The following is an 18856-nucleotide window of genomic DNA, read 5'->3' on the forward strand; positions in this document are numbered from 1 at the left end:
AAAATCACCTCTCCACTGAGCTGTGAAATCAAGTAGGCTACATCTTTTGCATTTTGTCGTTGCGTCACAAAGTGAAATTTAGGCTGCAGTTTACAATACATTCAAGCTTAAAGAGATATTTCACTTTCAAAACATTTTTGGGTCATTCCATCATCTACTCAGGCTTTTGTTAACACCCCAGACAGTTTTGAAGTTGCTTGATTCAGTATTTAGATATTTAATTTGCTGCCTTTCTCCCTTCCTATACAAACCCATTGTAACAAATCAGCAGCTACCTGAGCGTGACGAGCGTAAACTGCTGTTTGAATTCCAATCTGGCTTCAGAACATCCCACTCCACTGACACATGCTACTACATTAAACTTGAGGTAGACTCTGGCAAATACTGTGGCATGGTCATGCTGGACCTCCAAAAAGCGTTCAACACTGTAAATCATTCAATTCTCCTGGACTAGCTGAAGGCGATCGGTTTTGATAGTGCATCATTACACTGGATGAAATCCTACCTGGAGGGAAGAGGACAAGTGGTTGACATCAAAGGAACCATGTCCTCTCCCAACCCAGTGAACTGTGGGGTTCCCCAAGGAAGCATTCTAGGGCCGTTACTGATCCTACTTTACATTAACGACATGAATGCTGCCTGTATCAAAAAAGCAAACCAATGAACAAGATTTCTGGGCAGAATTTCCTCGTTTGTCAACAAAAGTGCTCTCAAGACTCTAGCGGGAGCCCTAATTCAGCCCTACTTACCTCTTGGTTCTCAAACATCCCTATGACACTAAAGACCAAGCTACAAACCTCCCAAAACAAACTAATTGGACTACTCCTTGGTCTGGGGCCCATGACCCATCTTTTTGCAAGGGTCAGGGTGGCTCCGGTATAGAAAACAGAGTTAAGCAATTGAAATTGGGACTGACATTTAAAATTGTAAATGCAATCATGTCATGATTATGAATTGAATAGCCTACCCAGGACCTGAATGGAAACAAGACCGCAAGGACTTTTTTCAGTGATCCCATTGGACGTGTGTTTGACTGTACCCTGTACTGATTACATTTCTGTTTGACTGTACCCTGTACTGATTACATTTCTGTTTGACTGTACCCTGTACTGATTACATTTCTGCAAATAAAGTATTCAATCAATCAACTTCAAACTCCATTAACAAATTCTGCTAAATTTAGGCATTTAGCAGAATGTAACCATGTTAGATTCATCGAAAACACCTTAGCCCCTCACATATTAGGAGGCCAGTATGAGTCACCAGAACCATGGACATGTGTTTATAATGAATCTATCATGGTTAAAATGGAGTTTGAAGTTACAATGGGTTTTATAGGAAGGGGGCGTGTCTGATAAAAATTTATATCAAATATCTATATACTGAATACTGAATCAAGCAACGTAAAACTGTCTGGGGTGTTCACAAAAGCCTGGGTAGATGAAATTACCAAAAACATTTTTTTGAAAGTGAAATATCCCTTTAACCCAGATAGTTAGGAGATCATATAGCTTGATTGAATGAATAAACATTTAAAAACAAAATCCACGTATTGTAGAATTGTTCCAAAGAGTTTTAAACATTTTTAGTAACAGCATTTATTTAAACATTTATTGGTGTGTCTTGTTTCAGTGTTCTATAGTATTTGTTTTGTTTGCCAATTAATGCATACAAGATATATTGTTGTCAGACGGATATCAGACTTTTTTCTTTCGCTTTACGTGGAAATACTTTTGCCGGTTTCATTAAAATGCATCGTGTTCTCTGTGTGTTATCATCAATTTCCTCCGGGGATGTTTATGCAAAGACATGCAAGGAGCCAAACAATCCAGAACTGACAGAATAAATAATGAGTCGCATAAACTAATCTCTTTGTGTAGAAGCAAAGAGTGGCCTTTTATGTGCAAAGTTTAAAACACACAGTACATTTCAATTTTGACCTGAGATCAAATTCAAAAAATGTCTTCTACATCCTGACAGTTTTCTGAAAAAACTAAAAATAGCAGACCTACAAGCTCGTAGCGCGCCACTCGGTGGCACGCTATGAGCTTGTAGATCTGCTATTTTTCAATAGCTAAAGCATAACATAATGCTAACACCAAAAGGGGTTCCTGCCCAAAATGGGTTAAATGGAATTTGTGGGGATTCACACACATGGCTTGTATTCCTTCATTATGCGTCCTAGTTTGACCCACATGGTGGCGCCACAGTGACATCCAAAAGCCATGACAGCTAAATGTCCACAACCAGAAGAGAAGACTATGTATTGACAAGCAGGGTACGGTATAATAAAATGCTTGGGGTGTCATTTTGTATTGTATTTTTTCACACTCCGACTTAAATTAACATGGGGTTTTACAGTATATTTGCTATAATTCCAATAATGACAATTGTGGACAAATTCAAGGTAATAGTTTCCCTTCCAAGCACATACAATAGCCTGCCCTAACACATGGAATTGAGGAGGCCAGTACACGATTTTAAAAACAATTTATAGATCCATACGGTGGAAGGGGCTCGAGGTCGTGACAACTTCAAATATCGTATTGCTTGTACCGTCTCGATGTAACAGGATCGGAAGGTCCACAGGGGGCTTGCCTGGAAAGCCACGTACAGGATGAGGAGATTGCGGAAATCTGAGATGGGACTGTGAGAGAGATGACCTCAAGAGAGTGGTTACAGTAAAATCAGTCCTGCTGTAGAGACGTGACCACATAAAGTACAGAAGGAAAAAAGCCCTGGATGGCGTCTACATAAGAATGCAACGAATGGTACTTGATGTCACATGGGCGGACTACATCAGAAACGAAGGGCCTCCTGTGAGTCAAGGACAAGGTCAGGGAGAGAAGGATGAGGCCGGCTGTGCAGTGGGCACTGTGTCAGGAGTCCACAGACACTGTGGGAGCCAAGCCAAGGAACAGCTAAGAGGGGAAGGAGGTGCAAATTGAATTCCTCAACTTCTGCATTCCAAGTGCTTATCAGGGGGGGGGGGGTCCCCCAGTTCAAATATGGTTATTTTGGGGGTGCTGATTTAACAATCAGCATCAATGTCATCTTTCGTGTATCATTCTCAAATGTTCAACTCGATGTCGTACAGCCACGCCCTTGTCTCTGGTCCCACTTGGAAGATGATGGCCTCCAAAGGTGGTCTGTGCATGGGACAGGGGTGATGATTATGTGTTTGGCAGTCTGCTCAGGCTCGCTGCACTCTTGATTTGAAGCAGCTAACCGCGGTACGTAGACGTTCAGCAGTGTCCATTGCCGGCGTGGTAGCTTCTCAGATGCATCAACAGCTAAAACGGGACTAACATTTTCAAGAAATTTAAATGTATTGTTTAACAATTGCAGATCTACAAGCAAGCTCACAATGTGTGACGCAATGTGAGCTTGTAGAATGGCCATGTTTGCTGTGCAAGAGGTAAAAACTGAGAAATGACAGCAAACACAATCCAGTAGAAACAGACAATGATTCAGCTGCTTCCCTGAATGTCCACCACAGTACATCAAAGCCTCGGTGCGACCATTCCAAGTGTGTGATTTCTTTTCTTTTCATGTTCTATGGTTCCAACCCCACTATTATTGCCCTGTGGCTCAGGGTTCAAGAGGTTCAGCAGCAGACCGCCAGAGGATATGTATGCATGTTTGTTTTAAATTTCAGAGCAACCGGGTGTTGTAATTAGCCTAATGTTTTTTTTACAAGCACAACCAGTGATATTCCAACATAAAACAGACCACAACACCCTGGTATGAATGTGTATCATCTAGAATCAAATTGTAGACAGCATACTGATTGAACAGAGGTTTACTGCACTGCAGAGGCGACACACACGAGCCACACTGGTCTCTCCGCCAGCCACACAGTTGCCATGGAGAAGTTAACACTGATGGATTCAGAGGCAAGCGGTGGCCACATAGTGCCCACATACGTGCAAATTGTTTTGCCTTCAAGTGTTTAATTTCAAGTGTTGTGCATTAATAACAATGTGTTACAGTTTCAAATTGTGTTGCTACATTCAAGTAGCCTATCTGTGCTAAATGTGAGTTGATATGGAAATGTGTGCGTGTGAAGCCATATTGGGAGCAAATCTCAGATCTAACCCAACCCCAACTCTAACAGAGAGGGAACATGGAGTTGAGGGAAGATAAGGTGCTCGATTGATTGCATTGAGCAAACTTCTAAGAGCACATTCGGAAGAATTGTAATACACTAAGGAATATAATTTATTTGTATGCGTGTGATAACTGGAGGAATAGTTTATTTGCACCCATGAAGGTCAAGGTCAATGTAGCCTTCCTCACTGCCCAATTCAGAGTAGCACCCAAAAAACTGCTCCCTCACTTGGAGTCGTGTTCCACGCTCACCGGAGCCCAGTTAGCCATGGTCCTTCATTCAGAACTCACACTTTCCATTGCTCAGTCACTATAGGTGGCACCAAAGACAACTCCTAGCTGATCACTTCACCAAGTTTTACCTACCAAGCCTCCAGGGCGACAGAAGTGCAGAGCTGAGTCACCGGACCTCCAGGTTAATGCTACCGTCCTCATCGTTGAGACCAATCTGGCATCTGGAAAGAGCACCAAGTATTCCTGAGGGAAGATTGCAGGAACAAGACTGACACGTCGACTCGTACAACACAGGCGGTCCTCGCTTGTAGCCTTATTTATGGAGCAGATTTCTGCAATACATCTGGGGGCGGCCAGAGGAGGATGTTATTGCAAAATGTGAAGGCTGCAGCTTGTTCAGTATTCCATATCCCAAATCATCCATAATCGTTTAATTAACATATATAATCGTTTGATTATATATGTATGTGCACACATGAATACAATATAAGGTAATTCAATTATAACATCTAATAAAAGATTGAATACAAGGTACCACCAAGTAGTAATTAAAGTAGATTCAACTAAAGTGTGTAGGGAGAAAAAAAGCATCATTAGACACAGACATTCTGATTGTAGCATGATTTGTCCATGTATGGAGGTGAATCTTTACGCCACTATTAAGGACTCAACAGTTAGCAGCAAGTGGCAACTTGGCTTTCTCCAGTTTGGAACATCAACATGGTAATTGTCATCCAATCTGGACATTTGTTTTTGCTTGAAAGAAGTTGATGGTCAGGGCGACTGGGCCAATGGTGGTGGCTATTAGCCAGGAACATGAGTTACGTTAAACTGGATTGAACCCCTTAGGAAAAAGACAAACACTGTTTACCATCGTGCATATCATAAATACAATTCCACAGTACTTGGCACTGTTTTACAGCCATACTGGCTCACATGGCAGCTTGGTGACTGCTCAGGTACCCAGACAGGCAGGGGGGGGGGAAGCATCTGATCCTTGATGGGTCCTGGTGGGATGGTGCTACTTGGCATAGTAGGGGCCGTGGGCCGGCCGGTCTGCAGATGGGGCTCTTCTGGCTGTACAGCGCATCCAGGGAGTTAGCGCTGTCAGTCCAGCACCACCAGTGCCTGGACTGTAATTGGCCATCTCACAGATGGTGAAGTCTTGCTCACTGGTAAGATACAGCATATGATAGATTTGTCCTTCATCTTAACACTACCATAACTATTACAAACAACTGAAGCCGATATATACTACTTGACTCTTGAAGTGGGCGGTGGCACACGCCGCCCACCCCAAGCCCCACCCGCTGCTGTTCCGGCTGTGCTCCCTTTTTTTTCCCCTACGCGCACGCAGCCCTTCCAACCTGAAGTGCGGCGTGATGGTAGTGCTTTTTGATTGGTGCCCAGACCTACAACCTACAACCCGTCCTGCCCCCCACCCAAGATCATTTGTGCCCACACGATACAATACAATTGTAATGTGATGTTCTCTCTCCCTCCCTGTCTATACTCACCTCTCTCCCTGCCAACACCCCCACCCCAACTATGCCCCCCTCCCCTATCCTTCTTCCTTTCCTAATCTTTCTGAAGATGCAAGTAGGCCGGGCGCAGCTCACGCTAGCGACCAGCAGCAATACGTTTGGTTTGATTGATATATGTATGTGTTTCAAGCCTTGTGAACTGCTGTAAAACCTATTGCCCTTCGGGGACACTAATAAAAATAACCTTGAACCTTGATTTCTATTCAATACAAACAATGAATGTTAACAGAACCCCTCACATGCTCCTTTGACGATGCGGTGTGTGTGTGTGTGTGTGTGTAGCTCTCACTCTCTATGAATACACACTGCACTGTATAGCAGATCTATAAGCTCACAGTAAAAACAGGAACATGTTGCATAAACCTCGGTGGAATCATCACCACTCCACTGAACTGTGAGGTCAAGTAGACACTTTCCCCCCCCCTGCTGGGGAAAGTGTCTGTTTATCAAATAAAAGGTGTGCCATCAGGTTTTGCACACTATCAATTTGAATAAACCACTAGTAGTGGTTGTTATGACTATGAAATGGGTCTGAATGATTTACGGCTTACGCTATATGGAAAGTCATTTCTGCTAAAACAAAGTAAATACACTAAAATCCTGAATGTTCATTAAACTCTGACAAATGGACCATTTCTCCCACTCTCTCATTTCCTGCTTTTCCCCACTTGGTGGCGCCACAGTTACATGCAGAATCCACAATCACTCAGAAGTTAAGTACAGTAGTGTGTACAATGACTGCTTTCACTCAGGAGTAGGGATTCACCGATGTATCGGCCACATCTGTATTGGCCGATATTTGCCATTATCGGTCAATATCAGTATCTGCAAATAAACTGACATTAACCGATATTTATGTTAGTAAGCATACATTTTGCGTTGTTTATGTTGGTTATCTGCAGCCTACCAAGCTGTAGATTCTGAACATGCATTTCTTGTATTGAAGATGTATTAGTTTCCCTGGGACAAAAGGGGGAAATAAAAACAACAAAATCTAAATGAACAATCGGAATCAGTATTGCCTATCGGCTAAATTGTTATTTTAAGTATCGTATCGGCCAATAATTTCCATATTGGTGCATCCCTACTCAGGACAAGGAGCGTACAGATGTTAATTTAACTCCTGTTAACCAAATCCAATAACAAATATAGCTGCAAGCAGCGATAAGGTGGGACCAAGAAAGACGATAATACGCAATAAGAACAATATACACAAATACGAATCACGGGCCGAGTTGCCGGTACCCGGATTTGAACCCGGATGGGTTCCGGATCCACTCCACAGGCAAAAGCTCACCCAAATGAGCTATGCAGACAGTCAATTGACTCATTCTAAACAGTAACATCATCCAGTGTTTTTGGTAATAAACAATTGCTATAGCTCCCCCTTTGGTCAATTGGAGTGACTGCTTTCAGTGCTATTTGGCATGACCCTCTATACTGTAAAGTGACATAAGCATATAACGCTGCATGTATGTATTAGAGGAAGAAGAAGAATTTTCACAAACGAGCAATTTATTGGCTCATAAAAACTTTCACTTAAACAAAATGTACTACGATTCTTTGTCCGTATAGGTCCAAAGTTCACGTGTAGACGTTTGTGCATTTTGATCAAAGCTCCTGGGAGGAGATAGATTTTAACTGTTTTTCATATAATTCAAAATGGCGGGTGATCTAAAGGTCAGGTCAAAAGTCAGAACACTAAGTTGTTCGGCATGAGGAGACATGTGTATCAAAGTCGCATTGCCAACGGTCAAGCGGTTCATGAGCTATGCACATTCAACGTTTGCATTTTCAATTGAGTGCTATAGCCCCACCCTTTGGCCAATGGTCATGGGCTTCGCATGGTCACCGTTTGGCATGACCCTCTACCAGATTCCCGCGTTTCACGAAAACCGACGCACGGTTCAGCTAGAACTGCTATTTTTGGCGGAAGGAGAAGAAAAGGAAACACAACAATAAGTGACCAAAGTCACTTTGTGATTTCTTGGTCCCTTAATTATATACAGTGAAATGAAACCAAGAGCATATACTACCAAACTAAAAACAAAACAAAAAAAACATGAGAAAAGACAGAAAACAATTCAGTTTTGTTCTGAGTTTAATCACTGAAACGGACAATGAAGCCGTCCTCTTTCTTTTCGTTTCAGCTGCATCCCTGAATGTCCACCACAGTACATCAAAGCCTCGGTGCAACCATTCCAAGTTTTTTCTTCTTTTAATATTCTATGGTTCCAACCCCACCATTATTTCCCTGTGGCTCAGGGTTCAAGAGGTTCAGCAGCAGACCCCACAGAGGATATGCATGTTTGTTTTCAATTACAGAGCAGCTAAACAACCGGGTGTTGTGGCATTACTTTGTGATAGGTAAAGGCCCTCTCATTTTATACATGAGTGAATAGATTTAGTTTTTTTTCCATTAGTTATTTTAATTTTTTTTGTATACATACACAACCAGTGATATTCAAACATAAAACAGACCACAACACCCTGGTATGCATGTGTATTATCTAGAATCAAACTGTAGACAGCATACTGATTGAACAGAGGTTTACTGCACTGCAGAGAGAGGCGACAAACACCACGAGCCACACTGGTCTCTCCGCCAGCCACACAGTTGCCATGGAGAAGTTAACACTGATGGATTCAGAGGCAAGCGGTGGCCACACAGTGCCCACATACGTGCAAATTGTTTTGCCCTCTTCAATACCTCACCCCTTGACCTCCCCCAATGTTTGTTCCCTCAGAAGAGTAACGGGCCGTCCACAGTCAGTCCACACCAAGCACGATAACTATAAATATATATAATTTTAAAACTCAAGCGGATGTTCACATAATTATCGTTATAGTGCTTGGTCTGGGCGGCCGTTTACGAATAGATAAACTTAGACCGAGGACTTTACTGTGGCTCAGTACCAACATCACAGTCAATGGGAAAAACCGTGAAGCCCAATTAATATTTCGTCAAGCGACACGGTCATATATCGAAATATGAATTGGGCTTAAGACGGAAACTATGGCGTCTTCTGGAAGCCTGAAGGCATTACTGAGGGTGAGTTTTAAGATTCATGGGGGTCTGTCACATGCTATGTTGTTATGGGGGGCTTCAATTTGCACAGAGCATTCAAGGTGTTTTTTTTTTTTATGAGAATGGTCTGCAGCGTTCTCACAAGTACAGGACCTTTATCCTAAAGCCTGAGTAATACTCGAGTTGTGCGCCAGTGTCGCGCACGAAAAATAGCAGATCTACAAGCTCAATGTGTCGCACTGTGGCTTTAAGATCGTCTATTTACGGTGCGGGCAGACACTCAAGTATAACTCAGCCTTAAAGGCCATGCATACAGTGTGTTTTGCCAGAATGCCCCTAGGAAGCCCGCAGCTCACAACAGTTCATCAACAGCTAAAGAGTGAGAGCCAATTTTTATAACCATATTATCTTTATACTGACAATTTCACAAGAATGCAATAATAATACGCCGCCCCCCCTCCCCCCCAAGAAAACAAAAACAAAAATCCTTTTTCTGTACCAGGACAACACAAAGGGACATATGAATGCACTGCAACAAAAAGAAAACAAAATATAGGACATATGGACACCGAAAGTAACGGTAACCAAAATTCAAAATCTTGCTAAAAAAATAGAAATTCCCTGCCCTCGACTCAAGACGTAAAAAACAAAAAACAAAACGATCAACAAAAGACAATAATGGAACACGGGCACGCTCAGGTCCAAGTCCGTTTAGTTTCCATGGCAGCGCTTCCCCGGCAACTGGCATAGATAGCGTATCCAAGCTCTCCCATGTGTCCTTGTCCTCTTAAAAAATAGATGTATACTAGATCATACAGTATTTCATAACTAAATTCACAAATGATAAGAATCATAATCATACCTGTTACAAAAAAAAAGTCCTTTCAAAGTTTATAACACCTTGATTTCGTCTTTACGTCTTTTTATTCTTTTTTTTTCTTTTTTCTTTTGCATTCAGTTCCGTATGCATATGACGACCAACAGTCCCCCCATCATGATAAGTTAAATGCTTGGTCATTTGAAACAAGAGCACCATGGGAGAGAAATGTGTGAGAGAGTGTTTATGCATGTGTGTGTGTGTGTGTGTGTGTGTGTGTGTGTGTGTGTGTGTGTGTGCGTGCGTGCAGGGAGAGGGGCAGAAACAAAGATCAGAATACTGTCAAAATCCAGATGTGCCCAATCCAGAGGACCGTCAGTCATACGCTTAGAACCCGCCCCCCCTGCAGCAGACGGAGAGAGATATACAGGTAGAAAGAGAGAGAAAGAGAGAGAGTGAAAGGGAACCCCTCTCACACACCACACTGTACATGCCTGGAACTGAAGACGTCCAACTCCTTCTCTTTCCCGCCTCTTCCTCTGTTCAGTTTTGTCAAGTAGATGCCGAGAAGTAGCTCAGTGCTTCGTTGTCGTTTGTTTTGAAAGGTTGCATGATTTCACCAGTCTGTTTTATTCTCATCGACTCACCGTCCTGAGGTGGGTGGGTGGGTGGGTGGGTGGGTATGCAGAGACTGACTGAGGGGTCAGACCGGTGTAAGTCAAAGAGAGTTTCAAGTAGGTTTGTGTGTTTTGTTGTCTCGTCCCCGAGTCGCTTGGGATTCTTTCTCGCGATGAGCGTTGGTTCTCTGCGGTCACCGGTTGCTGGGTAAGGCTACTCATATTCAAGAAACTGTTTGTGATAGAATAACAGATACCTACAAAGAACAGGAAGAAGAAGAAAAGCCACTTAGAATGGTTTTTTTTTATGGTCAATCGTTATTATAATTTGTCTCTTCCCCCATACCGTCCCCATGTGATGCCAACAGCCGCTATCCTATCTAACTCTGCTCCCTGCCGGACAGGCAGCCTGACCAAGCTGAAAGAGTAACTTAGTGGAATCCATGCAAAACTGCTAATGGAGCACTATGCACACACGCCATTTCCGAAAGAACTTGGGCCCCTTCCTTACTTCCTTCACAGGTGTCACTGATGATACTAATTAAGGCTCTGTTCCATTCTTGTCAAACAGAGTGAGGGTGCTGCTATTGTGCATGTTGGCTCACTGGAAACACTCTGCTACACCAGTTTGTCCTTGAGTGGGTTCCAAATGACCCCGTACGGGTGTGTAATTCTGAGTATTAAAAATGGAACCAAATGGACCCGTAACAGTGCGTTTTAACAGCGGGCGAGCATCGGCCGACACATCGCCCAATCGCCCGCTATCACGCGAAAAATGAATTATTTGTATATTTTCAGGCGACGATCCCCCGCCCACTTTTCGACCATGGCCTGCTCGCCTGCTATCGCCGGTAGTCGCCGGGTCCCATAGACAAATAATGCACTTCCGGAAAATTCATCTGGCTGTCGCCCGCTATTAAAACGTACTGTAAGGGTTCCATTTGTACACTGTCAGAGTTATGGGGGGGTCCTTGAAATTAAAAAGTTTGAGAACCACTGTAAACTAAATGGAACAGAGCCTTAATTTGTATCATCAGTAACACCTGTGAAGGAAGTAGGGAAGGGGCCCGGAAGTAGGAAGAGTTATTCTAGTGGAATAATTTAGTGGATTTTAATGTATGTACGTCTGTATGTAATCCTTTTTCCTGTACCGACCGAAATAAAATCCATCTATTCTGTGTGCGTAGAGCTCATTGTGTTCATTCCAGCCAGGCTGGATGCAGCGTGGAAGATTCAAACCACAGTCTCCACAGTGACAGAGGTAACTTTACCCTTGCGCCACCCAGTTGCCTTTTATTATCCCTCAACATAAACGGTCAGTTTCATATCTCCGTGTCTGGTCATCTTACCCTTCGCTATCCAGGACGTCCTTGATACTGGCCTTGGTGATGATGGCGTCATCACATTTGAACCACTGGTCCTTGTGCTGGCGGATGAAGCTGGTGTAGTGGCCACTTTCCAGTGTGCCTTGATGGTTCACCACCGCAAACAAGGAATACCTGGCATTGCAAAATCATGGAGGAGGGTGATTGGGGTTTGGTTTACACGAGAAGAGCTCAAAAACAATTCAAACACAATGTAATACAACAACAACAACCCTGGACTTATTTCAACCATTGCCACAATCCACAAGTGAGGTTCAAAAGTCCACACAGAGGAGAGGGGGAAGAATGCAATAGTAATGATCTGCAAGCACATGATGCCAAGTACAAGGCAAGTCACAAAATGACACAAATGGGCCAATGCCATGGGCAAAGAAATTACCAATGTTATTAGACTGCAAAGCCCTGGTAAATGTCCTGGAAAATGAAAGCTATTGTAAAAGTGCCCCGGTGGAGGAAAACAAGCAGCTTTTAATGCGCTTTAAATTGATTTCAAATCACAGCAGGATTGCTCCAGGTCATTAGTGGGTGCAAAAATGGAAACAATTATTAAAGAATCAATCAAGAAGAGTGTTATTGTTACTGTGATGTTTTTTAAAAAAAAGCTTAATGGCTGACAATGGAGCTGTGATGATATTATCACCACATTATCATGATCACTAACGGCTGCGTCTAAAGGTACTTACTTATTGTCGTTGTTTAGAACATCTACTGTCTGTTGATACTGTCCATTCATTCTGCTCTCTTTACTGTGGGAGACAAGATTAGAACAATAAAACCACATGACGTCGTAAACCAACCCATTGCAAATGCTGAATGGCTATGCAGGCACATTACAGCACCACAAGGTGGCAGGAGTGTCTCGTCTCTGACACCTGTACAGGCCCATGGAGGCCAATGGATGCTACACACAGGGGTGGGTGGGGCAGCATTGCTGCTCGCTCAAAACCACAGCAAATATTTGGTGTGCGTTTGGTTACTCCAGTGAAGAGCATCATCTCTCATGCGCGTACTGTATTATGCACATAAAAGGAATGCGCACAAAACATGATGGGGAAAATCATGCAGAGCCACATTTATACTGGCCAACCGAATACTAGGATTAGAAGTTAAATGGCGAAATATTCAGTTATCAGATGGACTTTGAACATAGCTGCATGTGATGTAGCTGCTGGATAGGAAGAAAACCCAACATTTAACATCCGTCATCGATAGCTCACCTGGAGGCCATGAAGGGGGTCATGTCCAACTCTAGAGGGAAGGAGACGTAGGTAGTGATCTTCCGCCGCAGTTTAGCAGAGTGCTCAAAACGCTGGAGACAGAGAGCATGACACACCTTTAGTTGTACATCATTTCTCACGTTTTCTCGTGCCAATGAAGCGCCTTCATTTCCATGAAAGAAAGAGAGCGAGTGAGAGAGTGAAGTGGCAGAATAATACTAGAGGGTATTCTTGTCATTTTACTCAGTGTTCATGTAAAAAAATACTTCATGGGAGTCAATCGGATTTATCTTCTTACAGAATTAAAACAAGGCTCGTGTTGATTTCACCCCCTTAACGCTGCAATGTTGTGTGGACATAGAGTGAAAGGGAGGTGAAATGGCCGCGGTGGATAGTTAGGCAGGGTAGCTACCCTCAGGCCAGGCCACTGTCCAGCACTGTATTTTCGTCCGAGTGCAGTTTTCGATTATATGAGGGAGGCATGTTCAAGCTAAAAAGGGGGATATTAAATATGCACTTCACGATGTCCTCACTGTGTCGCCTTTCAAATAACAATAAAGGATAGAGAGAAAAAGCGGCGATGCACCTCGTTGACCCTTGTCGTTAACTCACACATTCAGACAGTGAAAGACAAGACGCTAACAGGCACGGATCAATCTAAAGACGATGCACTCACAGCCTGTTCCCATGAATATCATTAATAGATTATAGGAAGGATCCCAATACCGAATGCTAAATAAAACATGGGGCAACGGAGGAGGACTGCGCAATGCGTTACCATCCCATCCCCAGAAATCATGAGAGGCATGGAGGAGAAGGGACTGTAGTAATCCTTGCACCAGCAAAGCGAATTATGGGACACACATGCATGCATGTCGCGACTGCAAGTCCAAACCGGTTTATTTTGCAGCAAATGGAGAAAAATAATAACCTGTGTTCCAATGGATCAAATTATTCAGTCACAAGCTCTTGTTAATATTTTTGGTTCAATATTTATAAAGAGACAAGCTGAGCCACTTTCACACAGAAAAAAAAATACAAATTGCCATTCTACAAGCACACACATGGAGACATGGTGTGTGCTTGTAGATCGGCTATGTTTGCTACTTTGGTGTGAAATTGAGCATTTATTTACGAAAACGAAATATGGATATACAAGGTTTCTGCCCGACAGCAGGTGTGTGTGTGTGTGTGTGTGTGTGTGTGTGTGTGTGTGTGTGTGTGTGTGTGTGTGTACATGCATACACAGGCAACACGCATCTTCTTGGAGCATCAAATTGTAGCTGTCTGCGGGGCCAATCATGTGAACCAGCAGCGTGGGTGTGACTCACTCACTTTTAGATGGAAACACGCTACGATGGGGAGCTTCTTCATAGTCAGCTGTTTGGTGGACTCCTGGTAACTATGGCAACCACCACATTTGATTTTGGCACTGCTGCCTAGATGCTCAGGCCGTGTAAACCTGCAGCGCGAGGGGAGAGGAGGAAGGGAGAGAGAGAGAGCATTAGTGAGGGAGGTGGGACATAAGAGGGCAGACGCACACCAAAAATAACCGATAGACAAGCTCACAGCGTGTCGTGGTGTGAAGCGTCGCAAGCTATAGATGTTCTATTTTTGGCGCGCCACACAGACATAGGACGGATTATAAATGAAGCGTTCCTCGTATAGAGGGAAAGAGCCAGTGTAAACATTAAATAAAGAGACTAAATTAATTCATGTTCATGTGTATAAGTGCAACACACCAGTGTGACACGAGTAAGTGTTAGAATGTAATCAGAAGCAACAGTCTGAGCCTGCCTGACGAGTGCTTCTGGTGCACTCACTCACTCACACAGTCCGTTTGTCTCTCAGTGCACCCAACCAACCCACAGACATGCTGGTGATACCAGCGCCTCTATCTCCACGGCAACAGCACCCATCAGTCCTGCCTGTGCCTTTAAGAGACGTGCGCTGCAGCAACTAAGGGGTGTGCGAGGGGGCTGCAGCAAAAAAGAAGGAAAAAAAAAGTATGGAGGAAAAGGGAGGTGGAAAGTGAGGGCAGGGGGTAGGGTGGGGTGCTGCTGGGACGTAGATTGGGGATGGAGAGGGAATGAAATGAGATAAGGACGAAAAGGAAAGAGATTGTGAACACGAAGAGGTGGCGGGAGAAAGCGGGAGAGGTCACACCTGCATCTTCCCACCCGAGGATGTTAGGAGAGGAGATCCAGGGATAACAGAAAAGAATGGAGGCATAGAATACATTCAACGAGAGAAGAGGCCGATCAAGGTTGGAGAGGTAGAGAGAGAGAGAGAGAGATACCAGATAGAGGGAATTGACAGAGCGTGGGGACCTCTTTGTCCCAACACACAACAGTGACGGCCAAGATGATTCCCATTCATACAGCCAGCACAATCCAATTACTAATGGTGGTTCTCAATGCATGGCTCAGGGGGATCCCCAGCTAAAGGCTAGTAGTTCATCTTCACCAACATTACATGCACAACTAAAACGTCATCATATAAAAAGGTACTGTATATTTTGATCAGAGTTTTAATAATAGTTTCAATACCGTCCTAAAGTACATACATAAGTAAAGGAATTCTGGACCACATGACTGACCATGTTGGACCTCGCTACACGGTGTACCATTCTGCGCTAAGATGGGTCACTGGTGACAGTTACGGTACCCATCATTGTACTCTATGGGAAAATAAATACAGAAGTCCTTAAAATCAAATCAATGTTTTCTGATTTGTACATTTAAGAGTGCTGTTGTAAAATGCTGATTTGAATATTTTTGATTTGTGTTCTGTATTCGGCTACATTGAAAATGAGGGTCTGCCCCTCAATTGTACTCCAAATTGAAATAAAGGTTGATGATGATGATGATGACCAAATCATGTCTAACAATAAAAATCACACCCGTGTGAAGTGAGGGGTGCTCTTATCATCATACATCATGATCTAACAAGTGATTTGCTCAGACACATATGATGTAAATTCTCAATTCATTGTCAATGGGAATGTAATGTTTGTGTAAGACGGAAATCTACACTAGTAGCTGAATATAGGAGGGGCTAGTGCCCCTCAAAAATGTTTGTAGATTTGGGTCCTAGAGATAAATACTTTATGAAATGGGGATCTGTGGCCTAATGCATATCAAATTGGAGGTCTTTGAATTGACACATTGATACTACATAAAACACATTGGGTTTTGGCAGAGGCAAAGAGACAGACCGAAACGAGGAGATATAAGTGGAGGACGAGACTTGAGGAGACAACATTTAGATTACTGTAATGGCCTTTTTATTGTAATTTCCCAAAACGACTGTTGGAAAGCTCCAGCTCATCCAAAATGCTGCAGCCAGAGTACTTACTGTCTGAGACAAGAAAAGCTAAACAAATTAATCCTACACTTGGCTCCCTGTACGATACAGAATTTGTCATGCATTTATTAGCACTACTTACTATTTACAAGGCTTTACATGGTCTAACTAACTAATCTGATCTAGCCGTTTTTTTTTTTTTTACTGAATTCTGATAATGCATGTATGATCCACTGTTAGTGGCGGGGAAATAAATATATATATATATATATATATATAGGGCGCCAGGTAGGCGGGGTCAAACGTGCTGCGTAAGCAGGAATCGGCAGAGTGACAAGATCTACAACAGATGTAAACAAAAATCACTGAGGAACAAAACACAACATTCTTCAACAAGCTCTAAGAGATGGAGGGAATTTGGGTGGACGAATTTGATACGTTTCTTTATTAAACCAAAAATCTAAAGTAAACAAATGGGAGAGCAGCAATATTGTTGGAGAGTGCCGATCACTATATTTTGGCCGTGTGAGAAGATACAGGCATTTTGGGACTGTGTTCACCAGAATTTGGGGAAAATTATGAGTTAGCTCAAATAAAATAAAAAAATGACAGCAATGCTTTCCCCGGCCTGAAGGGGTCGTTACCTGTGCAGGCAGTCTGTGAGCGTGGTTAAAAATGACAGCGATGCTTTCCCCCGGCCTGAAGGGGTGGTTAGTTACCTGCGCAGGCAGTCTGTGAGTGTGGTGGACCCAGAGAGGTGGCTCTCTCCGTTGACCGTGCTGCCGTCCCCTCCGGGGCTGAGCGGCCAGAAGGGTGTGGACGAGCCCGGCAGGTCCAGGCTGATATCCCAAAACGGGTCTATCGTCGTGGAAACGCCACTAGAGAAAGGGGGGAGGGTAAAAAAGAAAGGGTTTTCAAAAGGCAGGCGCGCGCGCACGCACGCACGACACACGACACACGACACACACACACATCATGCTCCCATTGTTATTTATTATATTACCACCAAGGGTGACATTTCGAGCGTCTAGTCCTTCCCCAGACGCTGGCCAGAAGCATGGCTATGTGGTAGAAATAGTGGAGCGTGCGTGCTTGCTCGTGTGTCACGCATTAGCAATCATGAGGAAAGGATGATGACAGAGGTAGTAATACATAGGATTAAATGCATACTGGTCCCTCTGCATTCAGATGGTGTTAGGTGTTTATGTTTGAGCCGGAACAGAAAGAGCGTGCGTTTGCACATAATACACACCGTTCTGCAATTTGCAATTCAATGAAGAGCTCTCATGCAACACTAGCTTGGATTAGATCAGTGGCTCTCAAACTTTTTCATGTCGTGGATCGTGTATTTGGCCGCAGACCACCGTCAGGAAATATTTTTGCAATACAAGATTTGTGTCGTTGAAATGTTTCAAAAATATCAAACAATTTCTTTGAAAATGACCGTGTGAGCTTGTAGATCAGCCATTTTAAAATAGCCAATGTATATAGGTTTAAAGTGGTTAAACTGATGTTCATGCCATATGAACTTATTTTACTGAGGACCCCCGGAAACCATTTAAGGATGCCCCGGACCCCACTTTGAGAACCACTGGATAGGATGAGTCATGCTACTACAGTTCCTACAGCTACCAGCAAGTGGCCAATGAAGGAACGGTACTGTAGATGTATTGACCTTAGAGTATATATGAATAGAGAGGGCGCCAGGAGGAATCCCTGAGGCGAAATGGACATAGTGGCCGAATTTGGTATTGCAGCGCTGGCCCAAACATGAACGCGCTGGTCCGACCGTTGACTATCATTGCGCACGTTCATGATGACACGTGAACGCCGTTTCATATGTGAATGCACGTGAACGCGTGCAATGATAGTCAACGGCAGCGCGTTCATGTGTTTGGGCCCAATCCATCCCAGAATGCACTCTGTTCCTACCCAGAAGGAGGAGTGAAATCGCCTCATGCGCTTTAGAGCAACGTAATGCAAGTGGATGGGAGGAGAAATCCAGTGCCGTCTCTATTCATATATACTCTAAGGTATTGACCCAGTGTGAGCTGTTCTCAGGAAGGAACTGTGGGATGACTACTCCATCTTCCACCAGGCTTGACCCTTACATATCCTGCAGCCAACATCAATTATGTATAGTCTTGATTCACTATTCCACACTGGTACGATATCTATCCGTGTGCGGTAGACAGGCCCACAGGCTAAAATGCTCAGCGTTCATAAATCTGTTTGTAACTCATCCAAACCAAAATGTGCCTTTAAGGTAGATGTAAGACCTTCTCCCAGAATCCTACAGTAAAATCCTCACTGCTCATTTATCCATTCGTAACTCTGAGAGGCCACACATGTAACCAAATGGACCCTTATGGTTACCTTTGTACTCTCTGAAGAGTGGAATTTTAAAAACGGAGGATTTGACTGTGAACAACCTTCCGCATCATAGCTGGCTGTCTGCATTAGTGCATTAGGGTTGTGTGCCACATAGGAAAGAAGATGATAAGTGATTCTTGGGTTTGCCAGGTAGCGCTAGCCAGGGCGAGATGCTTTTTCAGTTCAGTGCAGCGTGCTAGTGCTAATATGACAGGACAGCTCTAC

The 18856-nt window shown here is 43.6% G+C and overlaps 1 protein-coding gene across 4 annotated transcripts in view; it reads right to left on the reverse strand.

Annotated features, from left to right (window-relative positions):
* Positions 1 to 9795: 9795 nt before the first annotated feature.
* Positions 9796 to 18856, reverse strand: part of LOC306936515 (ubiquitin carboxyl-terminal hydrolase 22) — a 45278-nt gene continuing 36217 nt past the window's right edge. For all 4 annotated transcript variants that reach the window (XM_079520058.1, XM_079520057.1, XM_079520056.1 and 1 more), the window contains 6 exons: positions 16978 to 17136; positions 14288 to 14414; positions 12953 to 13044; positions 12419 to 12481; positions 11700 to 11849; positions 9796 to 10607 (listed from right to left, as the gene is read on the reverse strand). In XM_079520058.1, coding sequence (XP_079376184.1) covers positions 10565 to 10607; positions 11700 to 11849; positions 12419 to 12481; positions 12953 to 13044; positions 14288 to 14414; positions 16978 to 17136 — 634 coding nt within the window. In that variant the 3' untranslated portion in view covers positions 9796 to 10564. The remainder of the gene's footprint in view (positions 10608 to 11699; positions 11850 to 12418; positions 12482 to 12952; positions 13045 to 14287; positions 14415 to 16977; positions 17137 to 18856) is intronic.

The sequence above is a fragment of the Electrona antarctica genome, assembly GCF_951216825.1.
Source record: "Electrona antarctica genome assembly, chromosome: 14".
NCBI classification, from domain to species: domain Eukaryota; kingdom Metazoa; phylum Chordata; class Actinopteri; order Myctophiformes; family Myctophidae; genus Electrona; species Electrona antarctica.